The sequence below is a fragment of the Podarcis vaucheri genome, assembly GCF_965113315.1.
Source record: "Podarcis vaucheri genome assembly, chromosome: 8".
Taxonomy (NCBI): domain Eukaryota; kingdom Metazoa; phylum Chordata; class Lepidosauria; order Squamata; family Lacertidae; genus Podarcis; species Podarcis vaucheri.
Window position 1 is genome coordinate 9,864,094 of NC_138766.1, and position 17,015 is coordinate 9,881,108.

Consider the following 17,015-nt stretch of genomic DNA (forward strand, 5'->3'; position numbering starts at 1 on the left):
TATTACCTCAGGTTAAGAACTTTGCTTCAGGATGAGAACAGAAATCGTGCAGCGGCGGCGTGGCAGCAGCAGGAGGCCCCATTAGCTAAAGTGGTGCTTCAGGTTAAGAACAGCTTCAGGTTAAGAACAGACCTCCAGAACGAATTAAGTTATTAACCGAGGTACCAATGTACAGTATATTATTGGCGGTGAGCCTGCTGTAAAGGACCCCTGACCATTAGGTCCAGTCATGGCCGACTCTGGGATTGCGGTGCTCATCTCGCTTTATTGGCCGAGGGAGCTGGCATACAGCTTCCGGGTCATGTGGCCAGCATGACTAAGCTGCTTCTGGAAAACCAGAGCAGCGCACGAAAATGCCGTTTAACCTTCCCACTGGAGCGGTACCTATTTATCTACTTGCACTACATGCTTTCGAACCACTAGGTTGGCAGGAGAACACAAGATTAGTGTGATTCTACAGCAGGGTGGCACTGTGGGTTAAACCACAGAGCCTAGGACTTGCCGATCAGAAGGTCGGCGGTTCGAACCCTGGGACGGGGTGAGCTCCTGTTGCTTGGTCCCTGCTCCTGCCAACCTAGCAGTTTGAAAGCACGTCAAAGTGCAGGTAGATAAATAGGTACCGCTCCGGCGGGAAGGTTAATGGCTTTCTGTGCACTGCTCTGGTTTTGCCAGAAGCGGCTTAAGCATGCTGGCCACGTGACGGAAGCAGACAAACGCCGGCTCTCTCTGCCTATAAAGCGAGATGAGAGCCGCAACCCCAGAGTCGTTTGCGACTGGACTTAATTGTCAGGAGTCCCTTTACCTTTAATCTTGTATTACTGTGACAAGGCATCATTTTCTTTCTTCTTCACAGCTGTTGCTCTGCACAGCACTGAATAGTTCAGAACTAGTGACATCACCAGGTGCGCTGCCTTGCCTCCATGCATGCACGCCACAGGGCATGCTGATGTGTCGTGTGAAAGCCCTGTGGCTTGCACGCATGTCGCGAGCACACCCTGCAGCAAGCATGCACATCTACTGCAGAACTTTGAGGGGCCTGGCCCCTTCATTGAAAATATTCAGGGGGCCCTGGCCCTCTGGGCCCCTTACTTGGCACACCTGGATATAACTAACTGACTTCTCCCCTCCCCCCCAAAAGCTTTTTTTTTAATTTAAAAGATGTTTTTAACAATCGCCTTTCCTTTTTCTTTAAAAGGATGAGTGCAAATTGAATGGAGCAAACGTGCAAGTAAAATCAGGGATAACAGTTTGCCTGAAGCAGCAAGATGAGGCTGAATCACCATTTGATTCATGGGATGGTACATTTGTAAAATAAGGACGCAGGTGGCGCTGTGGGTTAAACCACAGAGCCTAAGACCTGCTGATCAGAAGGTCGGCGGTTCGAATCCCCGGGACGGGGTGAGCTCCCGTTGCTCGGTCCCTGCTCCTGCCAACCTAGCAGTTCGAAAGCATGTCAAAGTGCAAGTAGATAAATAGGTACCACTCTGGCGGGAAGGTAAACGGCGTTTCCGTGCGCTGCTCTGGTTTGCCAGAAGCAGCTTAGTCATGCTGGCCACATGACCCAGGAGCTGTACACCGGCTCCCTCGGCCAGTAAAGCGAGATGATCACCACAACCCCAGAGTCGTCCACGACTGGACCTAATGGTCAGGGGTCCCTTTACCTATACCTTACATTCGTAAAATGGGTTGTGGAAGCATAAGGAGGCTGGGTCCAAGTTGCGGGAAACCTAATTGCAGCGGGTCAGTGTTCACATGTGCTTTTATATGTAACCCCAGTGCGTTTTCTAAGTGTTCCAACTCATGACGCCACTGATGAAGAATATGTCAATAAGACTGCTCACTTTTTGTAATGGGCGGCATTGTGGCCGGGCATCCAGGATCTCGCGGTCATCTCCCCTTGATGTTCCCCTTGCGCCAACCCCTGGGTGTGTTATGGCTGAGGGTGTTTTAAACTGTGGCGTGGCCAGGGGGCTTCCCTCTCTCGCCTCCTCACCAGATCTCCCAACCCACCCGCCCTCTTTCTCCGCTTTTGTTTTTATTTATTTTATTTTTTAATCTCAGTGCAAATTTACAACGAAAATTTTGTGGATATATAAATCTGGCAAGACTCACAGCATTCATAAGGGGACAATCAGACCAAAAATTATTAAAAGAATGGGGATGTGCTAAAGAGTATATGAAAAAACATTGTTCTGGGGTAAACATATCGGTATGTAATGAATGAAGCTTTGCAGGGTTAAAGAAAGAGAAAAATGGTATAAAAAGTATAAAGATAGAGGTAATCTACATTAGACACAACAACTTAGAAAGAGTAAAAATTTTGAGGTCTTAGAAAAAAGGAAGGAAGTCAATATGTGTATATGTATGTAATGATTATATTAGAATGATGATATGGTTTTATTTGTAGATGTGTTTTTTTGTTTTTGTGTGTGTTCTTTTTTCTCTTCTGTTTTCTTTTCTTGTTTGTACTGTTTTATTTTGGATTCGATGTTTGTAATTTTTGTTGTCATTTTGCTCTTTTCCAGCTTTTGTATGACAAGACCTTGCTATGGACAAATGTCAGCCGCCTTACGGTTGGGGCTGGGTAGGAATTTTCCCACTTGGCGAATTGGCACCTGCCACTGGGTTTTCACCTACCTCGTAGCAATCACTGCAACTTTGTAAGGTTAAGGATTGGGTAAGACTTTGTTTAATGGAGAGTACGTTGTAGCTTCTGCCTGCCCCTCCCCGATAAGGGTATCCGGGGGTGCGGATCCTGTCCGAAGCCCGGATGTGGGCTAGGGCCATGCCACGACCCCAACTGGGACCTCTTGGGGTGCCCCTATATGATGTAAGTCATAGAGCTCCCTCTTTTGGTGGTTTACCCTTAGTTTGACTCCCTGTAGATGGGTGGGAGTCAAGATATAGTTTGGCTTCACCCAATGCCTAAGCCAAACCGCTCACATCTGCAACCAATGAAGTTGTGGCCTGTTTTAGCCCATAAACCTAAATACTTGTGTCTGTGTGTTTATTAATCGGTAGGGAACTGGGGGCCCTGGGGCCATGAGGCCTTGGCACCCAAGAAAGCCATGTTGAAAGAGCTGCATCTTTCTTCAGCCAGAATGTCCCATTGCCTAGACTGCTGCAGCCAAACATTTACAGGTGGAGAGGCTGTTCTGACAGGGGCAAGTCCCACCTGAGAAAGCTTGGCTGATGGAGGTTTGGGTGGCACAGATCAGCACTGTGCAAAGCTCTCCTTCTCAGGTGTTGTTCTAAGCAGGTTTGCCACCTTGCCAGAGAAGACTTGGCTGCAGGATGTAGGAAAGGTGTGGATTTGTCAGTCCCTCTGTGGGTTAATTCACAGAGCCTAGGACTTGCCAATCAGAAGGTTGGCGGTTCAAATCCCCGTGATGGGGTGAGCTCCCGTTGCTCGGTCCCTGCTCCTGCCAACCTAGCAGTTCGAAAGCACGTCAAAGTGCAAGTAGATAAATAGGTACCGCTCTAGCGGGAAGGTAAACGGTGTTTCCGTGTGCTGCTCTGGTTCACCAGAAGCGGCTTAGTCATGCTGGGCACATGACCCAGAAGCTGTACACCGGCTCCCTTGGCCAATAAAGTGAGATGAGCGCCGCAACCCCAGAGTCGGCCATGACTGGACCTAATGGTCAGGGGTCCCCTTTACCTTTACCTTACAACCCCTTAACCTCAGTTGGTCTGTTCAGCGAGTCCAAACCTTAAATGCAAAAGTGGAAGCTGGGAAAAAGAGCAACAAAAGAAACAGAACTTACCTTTCTTTTCAGGAAGAGGGCAGAAGTTGGTGTTACAGGCCTGCGAGGCGACCGGCTTCTGGTGTAGCAGACATCCAGTGGCTGACCTCCCGTTGGCTAGACACTGAACTGACCTGACTTGCATTCCTCCTCCACAGGTTGTTGTGCACTGTAAGGGAAAGCGGAGCCCAGCCGCACGTTTAATAGAATGCAAACCTTTTAAAAATGTAAACAGAGTAGTAAAGACAAGAGCGTAATCGCTGCAAATTTTAGCAATGCTGCTCCAGTAAGAGATCTCTGCAGTACTTCAGCTACCTGTTTCCTTTGGATTATTACTGTCATATATGCAGTTACGGCCTTTCACACGCTGCCCAATCCTATACCTGTTAATATAGACATAAAGCAAAGGGCATAGGGCTGAACGTTCAGCTGCTTTATCTGGTCCCTTGTGATGGATGTCCTCATTGGGCTACAGTTCCCACCATCCCTGAAACTGGAGGGCCAGAACTACAGTTTAGAAATCACAGGGAACTCTGGGAAGGAGCGTTGACTGTTAAATCATTCTGGGAATAGTAGCTCTGGGAGGGGAACAGGGGTCTCCTAACAAATCTCAGCCCCCGTAGCAAATTACACCTCCCAGTTTTTTTTGAGGGGGAAGCCATGGCTGTTAAAAGTGGTATAAAGGTAAAGGGACCCCTGACCATTAGGTCCAGTCGTGACCAACTCTGGGGTTGCGGCGCTCATCTCGCTTTATTGACCGAGGGAGCCGGCGTACAGCTTCCGGGTCATGGGGCCAGTATGACTAAGCCACTTCTGGCGAACCATAGCAGCACACGGAAACGCCGTTTACCTTCCCGCCGGAGTGGTACCTATTTATCTACTTGCACTTTGACGTGCTTTCGAACTGCTAGGTTGGCAGGAGCAGGGACCAAGCAATGGGAGCTCACCCTGTTGCGGGGATTCGAACCGCCAACCTTCTGATCGGCAAGCCCTAGGCTCAGTGGTTTAACCCACAGCGCCACCCGCGTCCCTTAAAGTGGTATAAGAGTGCTTTAAAAGTATGCAAGGAATGTGTTGCCAAATCAAATAAAGATTCCCTGTTTTTAAAAGACAGGAATGTGTTGCCAAATCAAATGAAGATTCCCTGTTTTTAAAAAACTATTAAAAAAATCAAAAAGGGGTTTTAATTGATTTGTCTAACTAACCAATGATCCCTAAAACACTTATTTGGGTGTAGATCATTGAGCTCAGTGGGGCTTAGTTTAAGATGAATAGGTTTTCAAGATGTACAATAGTTCATAGTTTCCCCTAATGCAAATTTCCAGCCAGAACTTGGAAATTCATTCATCAGCCTCAAAAACCGGTAGTGCAAGTTTCCCAGGAAGCTACACGCTTTCCCTTCTATTTTCTCAGGAATACTATGGGATTATCCACACCTCTGTTTGCCCCACTGCTTTCCTCCAGGGAAACCTTTAGCACTGAATTGGAACAAACTGCAATTGGGTTTTTTGTGGATTGATGTTTGTTCTGATTTAGTGCTAAAGAGTGGGTTTTCCAGAGGAAAGTGGCAGGGAAAAGGCAAAAACGCTCAGACGGTTTCAGCAAGTTGTGGTTTCCAATCTTAAATTTGGATCACTCTGTTTTTGAATCAGTTTGTGATTCCCCCCCCCCAAGTATGTATGAAAAAACTGAACATAGTACATGTTCCTCAATATATGCATTTTTATATGCAATTTTGTCTAACGTATGCATTTTTCCAATTTTATTTAACACAATGCAATTTTATGTCATTTTCATTAATGTGCACATTCTTTATGCTGTTTCCCCTTAAAACTTTGTCTGAGGAGTATGGTCTGAAAGCACATGAGGCCACCACCTTCCTGATGGTGGTCAGTGCCTGGATGGTTGACTGCCTGGGAACTAGATATATACTACCTTAAGTTCCATGAAAGAAGAAAGGCAAGATATAAATGTAATAAAACAACGACAACAAAAGTAGTTAACAGCAGCAGCAGAAGCAACAACAACAACAACAACAGTAAGCTTATTTAGTCAATTATTTGGACATCAACCTGCAAAAATTTTAAGGCTAGCTGCATTTCAGCTGCATTTGCATATTGGTTCAAGAAGTGTGAATGAGGTCAATTTGCATTAAAATGTGAATGGGGTTATTTCCTTTCTCTTCCTGTGTTTGTTTTGCTCCAGAGAGCTAAGTGGAAGTCCACAAATCTATGTGCCGGTTCATATACAACGCCCCTGCTGGACTTCATTTCATGGTCATTCTAGAATGCAATAAAGAGATAGAACCCAGGAGCAAAATATGATATATGTTACCGTTGCTACTGCACTCTTTTGCAATGTTACAGTCATTTCCTCCAAACCAAATGTTTATTTTTTTAGTACCATCCTTCCGATGAAAGGTAACTTCCATAAACTTAAACTGCCAGCTCAAAAACGGATGTCCAAACGGAACAGCCAATCCAAGAATAAACCCCATGGGCATCAAGCCATTGTATCTTTACAGTCCTCTCAAGTGCTTAGCATGGCTTATGGTGTGAAAATGCTTACAAGCGACTGAGCACCAGCAAGCCATTAATAGGTAACCTAAAACTGTGCTAAGTGCAGGGGACTTGCTGGTGTCTATGTCATAAACACATAGACGGTTCCCTGATAATTGCTAGGTATAATGATCTGCAACAATATGCTACTTATTTCTACAGGACATGGACTCACACAAACTTTTAGCTTTGAAAAAGGTGGCCCCACTTCAATGTTCTTTTCTGAATATCTCACTAAAATAATTGGACGCCTTAATAAGCGGCTGGTGTGAGACAGCCCAAAGTGCTTCGTAAAGCAAATAAAATGCATTCTCTTCCATAATTTCCCGATGAATATCTTTTCCCTTCAGAATTACGGTTTTCATGTTTACTGTCCACATATCTTAGATGTCTGCTAAAACATTTTTGTTTTGGTGAGCCTTTTTGGACAAGTGAACAAGGGATACATACAGATTTTAAACTTTGCAGATTTTATTTGTATATTGATAATTTGTTTTAAATTGTTCGGTTGGCGCTGTGGGTTAAACCACAGAGCCTAGGACTTGCCGATCAGAAGGTCGGTGGTTCGAATCCCCGTGACGGGGTGAGCTCCCGTTGCTCGGTCCCTGCTCCTGCCAACCTAGCAGTTCGAAAGCACGTCAAAGTGCAAGTAGATAAATAGGTACAGCTCCGGTGGGAAGGTAAACAGCGTTTCCATGCTCTGCTCTGGTTCGCCAGAAGTGGCTTAGTCATGCTGGCCACATGACCCAGAAGCTGTACGCCGGCTCCCTCAGCCAATAAAGCCAGATGAGCGCTGCAACCCCAGAGTCGGCCACGACTGGACCTAATGGTCAGGGGTCCCTTTACCCTTACCTTACTCTATATAGCTTCTAAATAAATAAGGGGTACAAAATATCCACACATTAGAATGAACAACATTTATATTGCACTTGAGGGAGGGGTTCAAAGCCCTTTTGCTATGTGCCCTTTCTTTCATCTGCCTCGACTGCCAATCAATCAATTTCCCGCACATTTGTAGTCTCTATACTACACAAGCCAGCTCTCTCCATAGACCAGACCAGGAAGTAAAAGACCATGCCAGCAGCATAAACACAGGGCAAAAGAGACACTGTTTGAAAGAAGCATGATGGATGAGGTCTAATGTGAAATATAAAACGGGTTCAAAGTTAGCAGCATCCTTACCTGAGACCAAGAAGAGGAAAACCAACTGCCTTGACTTACTGGTGAATAAGCAGAGTGCCTGGGACATGGGTTTAGGACGCAGGCTTTTTCCAGGTCTATGTTTGGTTTCTGAAGGTGGGAACACTTCTTAGGAGCAAGTTCTCTGTATTTTCCAGAAACATATTTTTCTGCACAGTTCAGTGTCCTCCTCTGCACTCCCTTTCCACATGTCACAGAGCACTAGAAGAGGAGGTGCAGGGAAGAGAATACAGTGACAATGCATTAGCATTAAAATTTTAGGTCCCCTATCTCTTTTACAGGGACGTGGGTGGCGCTGTGGTGTAAACCACTGAGCCTAGACTTGCCAATCAGAAGGTCAGCGGTTCAAATCCCCGTGACGGGGTGAGTTCCCGTTGCTGGGTCCCTGCTCCTGCTAACCTAGCAGTTTGAAAGCACGTCAAAGTGCAAGTAGATAAATAGGTACCACTCTGGTGGGAAGGTAAACAGCGTTTCCATGCACTGCTCTGGTTCGCCAGAAGCGGCTTAGTCATGCTGGCCACATGACCAGCTGTACGCCGGCTCCCATGGCCAATAAAGCGAGATGAGCGCCGCAACCCCAGAGTCGGCCACGACTGGACCTAATGGCCAGGGGTCCCTTTACCCTTTACCTTATCTCTCTTACACCTTTGCCAGAACACTATAAATATGGCTTAACTGTGCTCTTGGTCTGAACAGCATCTCTGCAGTCAGCACAAGAATATTTCCACATTGGTTGCTCAATGATTATTAATGCTTCTGATCATCATTCAAGCAAGTTATCTTCTATTCCTCCCCCTCCCCAGTTTTTTTTTAATTTTTATTTTCAAACTGACACTCCACATTCTATGGCATAATCAGGGGTGGCCAAGACATTGGCACCTGGCAGGGCGGTGGGGATCTGCAAGGATTTCTCCTTAAGGAGAAAGATTCCTTAAGGAGTCTTTGCAAACACTCACCACCCCTCTGGGGTGAAACATTGTGCATTGGAATGCCTCACTTTTGCCAAGATTCATTCGATCATTTGTATGTCACTTACACACACACACCCCCCAAACTCAAAGTGACTCACAGCAAAGAAGCAGGAATGCATTTCAAACACACATTACAAAAACCATTTTGTGTTTAGGGAAGTTTTTAATCTGTGATAATTTACTGTATTTTTGGTTTCTATAGAAGCCGCCCAGAGTGGCTGGGGAAACCCAGCCAGATGAGCGGGGTACAAATAATTAATAATAATAATAATAATAATAATAATAATAATAATAATAATAATTTACTACCGTATTTTCCCGTGTATAAGACTAGGTTTTTTAACCAAAAATAAGTTTGAAATTGGGGCTCGTCTTATACATGGGTAGTGCTGTGGGGCGTTTTCTTAATTTGGAGGCACCCAAAATAGGGGGTGTCTTATACATGGGCATAGCTGTCAACTTTTCCCTTTTCTTGTGAGGAATCCTATTCAGAATAAGTGAATTTCCCTTAAAAAAGGGAAAACGTTGACAGCTAAGACATGGGGGCGTCTTATACACGAAAAAAATACGGTCATATTTCCTAATAAGATAGCAAAACAAAAATAATAGCATAAACACAACAGCATGCCAAAACCCACTTTTCAATACTCGGGTTACCTCGGGTTAAGAATTTAATTCATTCTGGAGGTCCGTACTTAACCTGAAACTGTTCTTAATCTGAAGCACCACTTTAGCTAATGGGGCCTCCTGCTGCCACTGTGCCGCCACTGCACGATTTCTGTTCTTATCCCGAAGCAAAGTTCTTAACCTGAGGTACTATTTCTGGGATAGCGGAGGCTGTAACCTGAAGCGTATGTAACCTGAAGCGTATGTAACCCGGGGTACCACTGTACTATAAACCTACAAGATTACTTAAACAACATGCAGTACCTAATAGCAAAAGACTCACAGTTTCACCTTAGTCCTAGAGACGCCCCTCGCAAGATGCCGCTCTCAGTCCTCCTACAGCAGCTTCCTATCAGACTTCTCATAAGATTCGGGGAGAAGGGGGGAATTCCATAGGCTTTGGTGCGGGTCTCTCTTTGCCCCAGGGGTGGGGGAGACCTGCAAGCAGTGCCGCATCACTCTGCCACCTCCCTTACCTGGTTTGCATCTCTGGCAGGGGCAGAATCAGTGGGGTGGGCAGGAGCACCGCCTCTCGCACTTCTGCCGCCTGAGGCGGTTGCTTCACCCCACCTCATGGGTGGGCCGGCTCTGGGCATAACTAACTGCCTGCACTCACCACTTTTGGTCACTGTACAATGTACAGTGCACTGCTGCCGCTAATGATGTGTTTATTTATATCCCACCTTTCCCCCTGAAAGGGACTCAAGGCAACTTACAGATAAAACAGTAATTTGCCTTTGCGACTTGCTTCTGGTTGGCTACTGTGGGAAACCAGCTAATGGACCTTGGGTCTGATCCAGCTTCACATCGTTTACATAGGAATCTTGCTGGTTGCAGGGGTGTGAATGGCAGGTGTATATCCTTAAACATCTGTGTACAGTGATGCCCCGCAAGACGAATGCCTCGCAAAACGGAAAACTCGCTAGACGAAAGAGTTTTCCATTTTGGAGGTGCTTCGCAAAACGAATTTCCTATGGGCTTGCTTCGCAAGACGAAAATGTCTTGCGAGTTCCTGCGGGTTTCCCCCCCCCTTTCTAAGCCACTAAGCCGCTTATCTGCTAAGCCGATAAGCCGCTAAAAGCCGCTAATAGTGCTAATAGCGCTAATCCGCTAATCCTTCAATGGGCTTGCTTTGGAAGACGAAAAAATCGCTAGACGAAGAGACTCACAGAACGGATTCTTTTCGTCTTGCGAGGCACCACTGTACATGTGTCTTATTAAAGCTCCCTGATGCACACAAACCAGTTTGTGGAAGGGCATGAACCTGCCATACACAGTTTGGGCATTTGCTGAAGGAGACAAACAATTAATACCGCAAGCACATCTGCGCCGTGCGGAACCGCTACTTGATGAACAGTCAAAACTTGGCTCTTCCACAGTGTTATGAGACACAAGGTGTTATTTTTATTTCCAGTCGCAGTTTCTGCTTGGATAAGATCTGTGGAAATCCCATTGCGAACCCCTGACGAGATAGCATTTTTAAAAATCCCTTGTTTTCTGCATAAGTTATAATTGTGTGTGTGAGAGAAATGTGCTTACCGGTGTGCTCTATAGCGCACATATTTAGAAATAAATTCTGCACAGGTTTGAAATTCCGTTTAGGGTAGAAGTTGTAATGAATAGAAATGCCCTCTCCATTTTCTCACCTCGGTCCACGTGGACACAAACCACTGGATCTTCTTGTGTTTGTGGCATCGCTTCAGGAGGCAGGCTTCTTGCATCTTTGGTTTCAGTTCTGAGGCACAGGCAGCATCGGACAGAACCTGAGCCCAGGGAGTAGAACTGGAGCTTTTGCACAAAACCACTCTTTTCCTCCAGCCCTTCCCACATGTTCGAGAGCACTGAGAAAATGGAACGGGATACAAACATTTAGGGGTTGATGCTTTCCAGAAGTTGCAGGTGGGTGGGAGGGAATCAAGACATAATGAAAGATGTTAGTAGGATATTAAAAAAATAAAATAAAAAATTCCGGAGCATTAATCACTTCAATAAAAAAACAACCCACCGCTAAATTTACTGCATGTTAGAAAAATATTTAAAGAAAAATTATTCTTACAAATGTCTCAGATTCAGAACATTAGGACCACCATGTGAATGAAGTCAAAGGTCTGCAAGCAAATCATCAGGGCAGCTGCCATTCTATACACTACACCCTGACAAATTTATACTTGGAGGCATATTACTGGACTGCAAGGGACGTGGGTGGTGCTGTGGTCTAAAGCACTGAGCCTCTTGGGCTTGCTGATCGGAAGGTCAGTGGTTCGAATCCCCATGATGGGGTGAGCTCCCATTGCTCTGTCCCAGCTCTTGCCAGCCTAGCAGTTCGAAAGCACACCAGTGCAAGTAGATAAATAGGTACCGCTGTGGTGGGAAGGTAAACGGCGTTTCCATGTGCTCTGGCTTCCGTCACGGTGTTCTGTTGTGCCAGAAGCAGTTTAGTCATGCTGACCACATGACCCAGAAAACTGTCTGTGGACAAACGCCGGCTCCCTCGGCCTGAAAGCGAGATGAGCGCCACAACCTCATAGTCGCCTTTGACTGGACTTAACTGTCTAGGGATCCTTTACCTTACCTATCAGACTGTACATGGAGACAGGAAGTCTGGAGCACATGAGTGAATAGTGGGAGCTTTTTGTGCTGGGGCTCAGCCAGGGCACCTTAAATATCCTGGGAGTGGACCTGAAGGGAGCCTACCTGCCCCTTCAAGCCCAGCCAACTAGGAGGGTCCTGCCTCCAAATCTGCCTGCCATTGGTCAGTTTGTAGGCAGGCTTGGATCCAAATACCCAGCTGGTGAAGAGGAGCTCTAAGCTTCTTCCAGCCGGCAGGGGAGCCTCCATCATCTGTAGCTCCTACACCAGATCCCGTGATACAAGGCATTGCCAGCCTGCAATGCCACCGTACCTAAAAGGGTAAGCGGACTTGCCGGAACAGCTCTAATATTTGACGAAAACTCCTGTGAATTTTGTTTACCTCAGACCAGGAGCCAGCACTCCAGGTCGGTGGGCAGTTTTGTTTGTTGCAGAGTTCCCTGTTGGCTGGGGCCGGGAATCGACAAAGAGAATCCGACACCCATTCTGGCTTGTAGTGAATTCTCTGCATGCAACGAACGTAGCGGTACCTCTCGCCTGCTCCACACGTCAAGCTGCACTCGCTCCAGTTGCCGACAGACCAGCTAGACGAGGAGGAAGAAGAAAATAGTCAAAGAAAGGCATTTAGCGTTTGGGGACAATACCAGGGTCAAGGAATCAATTTGCACCCATATTCCCACATGGGGAACTTTTGAGACACACGCCAATGGTGGATGCAGCCAAAGGCATAAAGTGGTGTTGGGAAAACGGGTGGGACTCTTATCTTTGGGAACCACAGGGCAGCCACCCAAAAGTCAGGCATTCTCTCTCTCTCTCTCTCTCTCTCTCTCTCTCTCTCACACACACACACACCCTTATCTTTTGATCCTCAAATTCAGGCATCGCCACAGCTCAAAGGTACAATGTAGACAGGCAAATGAGCTCAAGATGGATGTGGAGCAGCAGCAGTGCAGCCCAAAGAGCATCCTGAGGGCCAGAGAGAGAACTGGAGGTCCACATTCAGTACCCAGGCCTGAGATTCTCCACCTCTGGCCTAAGCCAATGTGAATGGCATTCGACTCATTTCTATGCACTGTATTTCCATTCAGGATCTCCTCCAAAGATCTCAAAGCTATTTAATGTTATCCTCATCATAGGAGGATAAGAAGAAGAAGAGTTTGCATTTGATATCCCGCTTTATCACTACTCGAAGGAGTCTCAAGGCGGCCAACATTCTCCTTTCCCTCCCCCCCCCCACAACAAACACTCTGTGAGTTGAGTGGGGCTGAGAGACTTCAGAGAAGTGTGACTGGCCCAAGGTCACCCAGCAGCTGCATGTGGAGGAGCGGGGAAGCGAACCCGGTTCACCAGATTACGAGTCCACCACTCTTAATTACTACACCACACTGGCTCAGAACTCAGACAAGAGTCGCCTAGGAAATTCAGTGGGTAGAGGAAATTTTTGGAGCATCAGGTACAGCCATAGATTTCTGTTTGGAATTTGGTTGTATAATGCTTACACCTGATATATTTGGTGATGGTGTGGGAAGGGGTGCAGTAAGCAATCTGGGAGAGTGGGAACACAGTCCCAAAACTGTTCTGCACTATCAATCAAGCCTCAGTACTGAAAAATACTGTTTCCCACACCTGTTATTCTGACAATCTTAACTACTGAAGTGTGGGTTGTAAATTAAAAATTCCTTCCAGTTCTTGAGATACTTGACCCCTCAGAAAAGTGGGATACAAATATTTTAATAAAACAACCACATTAAAAATAGCGGGAGTGCAATCTTCTATAGCGACCTTACGATCAAGGGAGACATACCAATTGAGGAAGGTCCAGTTTGAGAGAGAAAGGGTATGTACAGTTAAGAGTATAAGCTGTGAGCCAAGGCATTCCTGCTTCAGTCTCACTTTAAGTAACCAAAAAATTAAACCCCTGTGTTGCAAATAATTATCAGTAATATCCAAGGCAACATGATGACCAAGTACAAAAATGAGATGTCAATATAAACTCTTTATATAATCTATACAGAACATTGAACAGTATGAAATATGCACACTCTGCAAAACCAAATAAACAGAAATCTTATAAATCTCTGAAAATCACAAAATATGCACTCTTGATGGATTCTCTTGAAAACATAGAACCAAATAAACATAAGTCTTATAAGTCTCTGAAAGTCTTTGTAGACTATGTGAGTCTCTGAAAGAAGCAATGGGTCAGATTCTTATCTGGCAAAAACAAGCCATAAATCTTTGTTTTAGGACGTCCAAAGCTGCCAAAGTGATCCGCAAACAGACATAGTGAACAGTGATTCCAGATATACCCCCTGTTTCGTGGAATTCTTCTTCAGCACAGCAGAAGGATACAGAAATGCTTCACAAACTGCAAATGAATCATTGAAACAATGACCTGCATATGCATGGCAACTGACAAGAACTCAAATTATTATAAACCGTACGCATGAATAATTTGAGTTATTGTCAAATGTTGTTCATTTGCAGTTTACGAAGCATTACTGCATCAGTCTCACTTTAGTCATGAATTTGCTGGATGGCTCTTTGCAAATCAGTAGCAAGAAAGAGTAACACTTCCTCCTTCCTGCCTGATTCATGATATGCTTTGGGGGGGGGGGACTGTCAAACGTTGTTTTGTTTTTTATTGCGCATTTCAAAACACAACATTCTAGAAGAAAGGTGCTGGTTACATCATGCACCCTCCCGCATCTCAGCGCTGCTACGAGAGAAATAATTCAGTGTGATGGGGACTCCTCCTCAATCCATCATCGCATATTGGTAAGTGTTAAATGTTCGGAAGAAGTCAGATGCCCAAGGCAGTAAAAGTTCCTCAACTACGTTTATTTAGCATTTGTCAGTGACAACAGCTCACTCCTAGGAAAACAAGAACCGAACTGACTGGACAACACAATAATAATGCCGAGCAAGAACTGACCGTTGACAGTTGAAAGTGCATGCGCTTACTTGCCATTAGAACGTTCGTCTACCAATGCTTCTACGATTGGTTAGAACGTGCCTTGTAACATAAAGGTAAAGGGACCCCTGACCATTAGGTCCAGTCGTGGCCGACCCTAGGGTTGCGGTGCTCATCTCGCTTTATTGGCCAAGGGAGCCGGTGTACAGCTTCCGGGTCATGTGGCCAGCATGACTAAGCCACTTCTGGAGAACCAGAGCAGCGCATGGAAACGCCGTTTACCTTCCCGCTGGAGCGGTACCTATTTATCTACTTGCACTTTGATGTGCTTTCAAACTGCTAGGTTGGGAGGAGCAGGAACCGAACAACGGGAGCTCACCCCGTCACGGGGATTCGAACCACCAACCTTCTGATCAGCAAGTCCTAGGCTCTGTGGTTTAACCCACAGCGCCACCCGCGTCCCTGCCTTGTAACATAAAATGTGTTAAACCCAATATATAACAGTATGCACAGCTTGTTTAGACTCCTCCAGCCTTGTTTTCTGCTGTTTTTAACAGCCACATACATGTTCCGCTTCTGCCACTGTATCTAGGAACCAGTAATGAAATGCAGACAGAAATCATAGGACACTCTGCACTCACAATTTCCCTTGTTCTGCTGTTTGAAAAGATGTTCTAGTCATTGACCTTAGGAGCGGACTTCAGGCAGCCTCGGGAATCTGCCCATGCTTTTCTCTCTTCCCCCAAGATTACTGCCCGATATCAGAACTTAGCATGGAAAAGGCCGGCAGATGATGACAGCTGATTGGCAAAGAGTGCGGAAAGAGAGAAACCTGGAGCAGTAACCCAAGTCCTCTGCAAGTGACCTAAAACATTCCCGTCAACACGTCTGGGATGTTCTACTTCACAGCTATCTCTTCCTCTCTCTCTCTCCCCCCTCTCTCTTCAAAACTTGTTGCCTAAACCATGAATGCACAACACTTCGCTCCAAGGTGAAACTCTGTGTGTACTACGCTTCTGAATGTTTTGTGCTGGGCAACCCAGTCAGAGGGGCGGGGAACAACTAATAATATTTATTATTATTATTATTATTATTATTATTATTATTATTATTATTATTATTTCCCGAAAACACATATTATTCCATGAAGCATGTAACACCAAACTGTTACTGGACACAAATCCTGAACTAGGACTTACTGTATTTTTCGCCCTATAGGACGCACTTTTCCCCCTCCAAAAATGAAGGGGAAATGTGTGTGCATCCTATGGGGCGAATGCAGGCTTTCGCTGAAGCCTGGAGAGTGAGAGGGGTTGGTGTGCACTGACCCCTCTCGCTCTCCAGGCTTCAGGAAGCTATCCGCAAGCCTTGGGAGCCCACGGGAGTTCCCGCCGGGCTCCCACGGCTTGCGGAGAGCTGCCTGCACCCCGAAGCCTGGGCGCGCTGAGCAGTCGTGCCCGGGCTTTGGGTAGCTCTGCGCAAGCCGCGGGAGCCCTCCCACGGCTTGCGGAGAGAAGCCTGTTCTGGGGGCTGGGGTCAGGGGAAGTTCGGGCTTCCCCCGCCCCAGCCCCACGCCTAGGGGGGAAATACATGTTTTTTTCTTTATTTTCCCCCCAAAAAACTAGGTGTGCCCTATGGGCCGGTGCGCCCTATGGGGCAAAAAATACAGTAGTTTCAGGGCTGTTAATATCACCAAGTCAAAGTCAAGAGATCTTTTTTCTCTGTCTTCATCATTCTGTCCTCAAACCCTGCCTCGAATAGACGGCTTTGGTTCTGCTGATATTTATGAAAACAGGAGCAAGAAATCAAGTGAAAGGGGGCTGAGCACAGAAATAGCTTATACAGCTATCTCAGTAGCCTCCTCCCTATCTCTATGAGAAAATTCTGTTTTTCTATATGGGGGCGCCTTCAAAAGTGTGACCCCCGAACTACCTACAGCTTCATTGGTGTAGCCTATAAACTCTGCAACCACTTGGTTCTACTTGGAGTGTCGTCCAGTCCCTTCTTTGCGCTGTGCAAACCACCGTAGCTTTGCTCCTTCCTGTATTGCTCAGAGAAAATTGCGTATGTTGGCGGTTCCCTCCCGGTGAGAAGTGAGGTTGCAGGGAACCAGGCAGAGGGCCTTCTTGGTGGTGGCACCCACCCTGTGGAACGTCCTCCCATCAGATGTCAAGGAAATAAACAACTACAGTCATACCTTGGTTTACGAACACTGCAGGTTGCGCGTTTTCGGGTTGCGGATTGCGCTGAACCCAGAAGTACTGGAACGGGTTACTTCTGGGTTTTGGCGCTTGCGCATGTGCAGAAACACAAAATGATGTCACTCGCATGTGCAGAAGCGCCGAATCATGTCATGCGTGTGCGCAGATGCGGC

The 17,015-nt window shown here is 46.2% G+C and overlaps 1 protein-coding gene and 1 long non-coding RNA gene across 3 annotated transcripts in view; both read right to left on the reverse strand.

Moving 5' to 3' along the window:
* Positions 1-17,015, reverse strand: part of LOC309538909 — a 206,878-nt gene that overhangs the window by 44,627 nt on the left and 145,236 nt on the right. The window lies entirely within an intron of this gene.
* Positions 1-17,015, reverse strand: part of ADAMTS16 (ADAM metallopeptidase with thrombospondin type 1 motif 16) — an 80,949-nt gene that overhangs the window by 2,047 nt on the left and 61,887 nt on the right. For both annotated transcript variants that reach the window (XM_082234211.1, XM_082234212.1), the window contains 4 exons: positions 12,110-12,311; positions 10,785-10,979; positions 7,484-7,702; positions 3,765-3,912 (listed from right to left, as the gene is read on the reverse strand). In XM_082234211.1, coding sequence (XP_082090337.1) covers positions 3,765-3,912; positions 7,484-7,702; positions 10,785-10,979; positions 12,110-12,311 — 764 coding nt within the window. The remainder of the gene's footprint in view (positions 1-3,764; positions 3,913-7,483; positions 7,703-10,784; positions 10,980-12,109; positions 12,312-17,015) is intronic.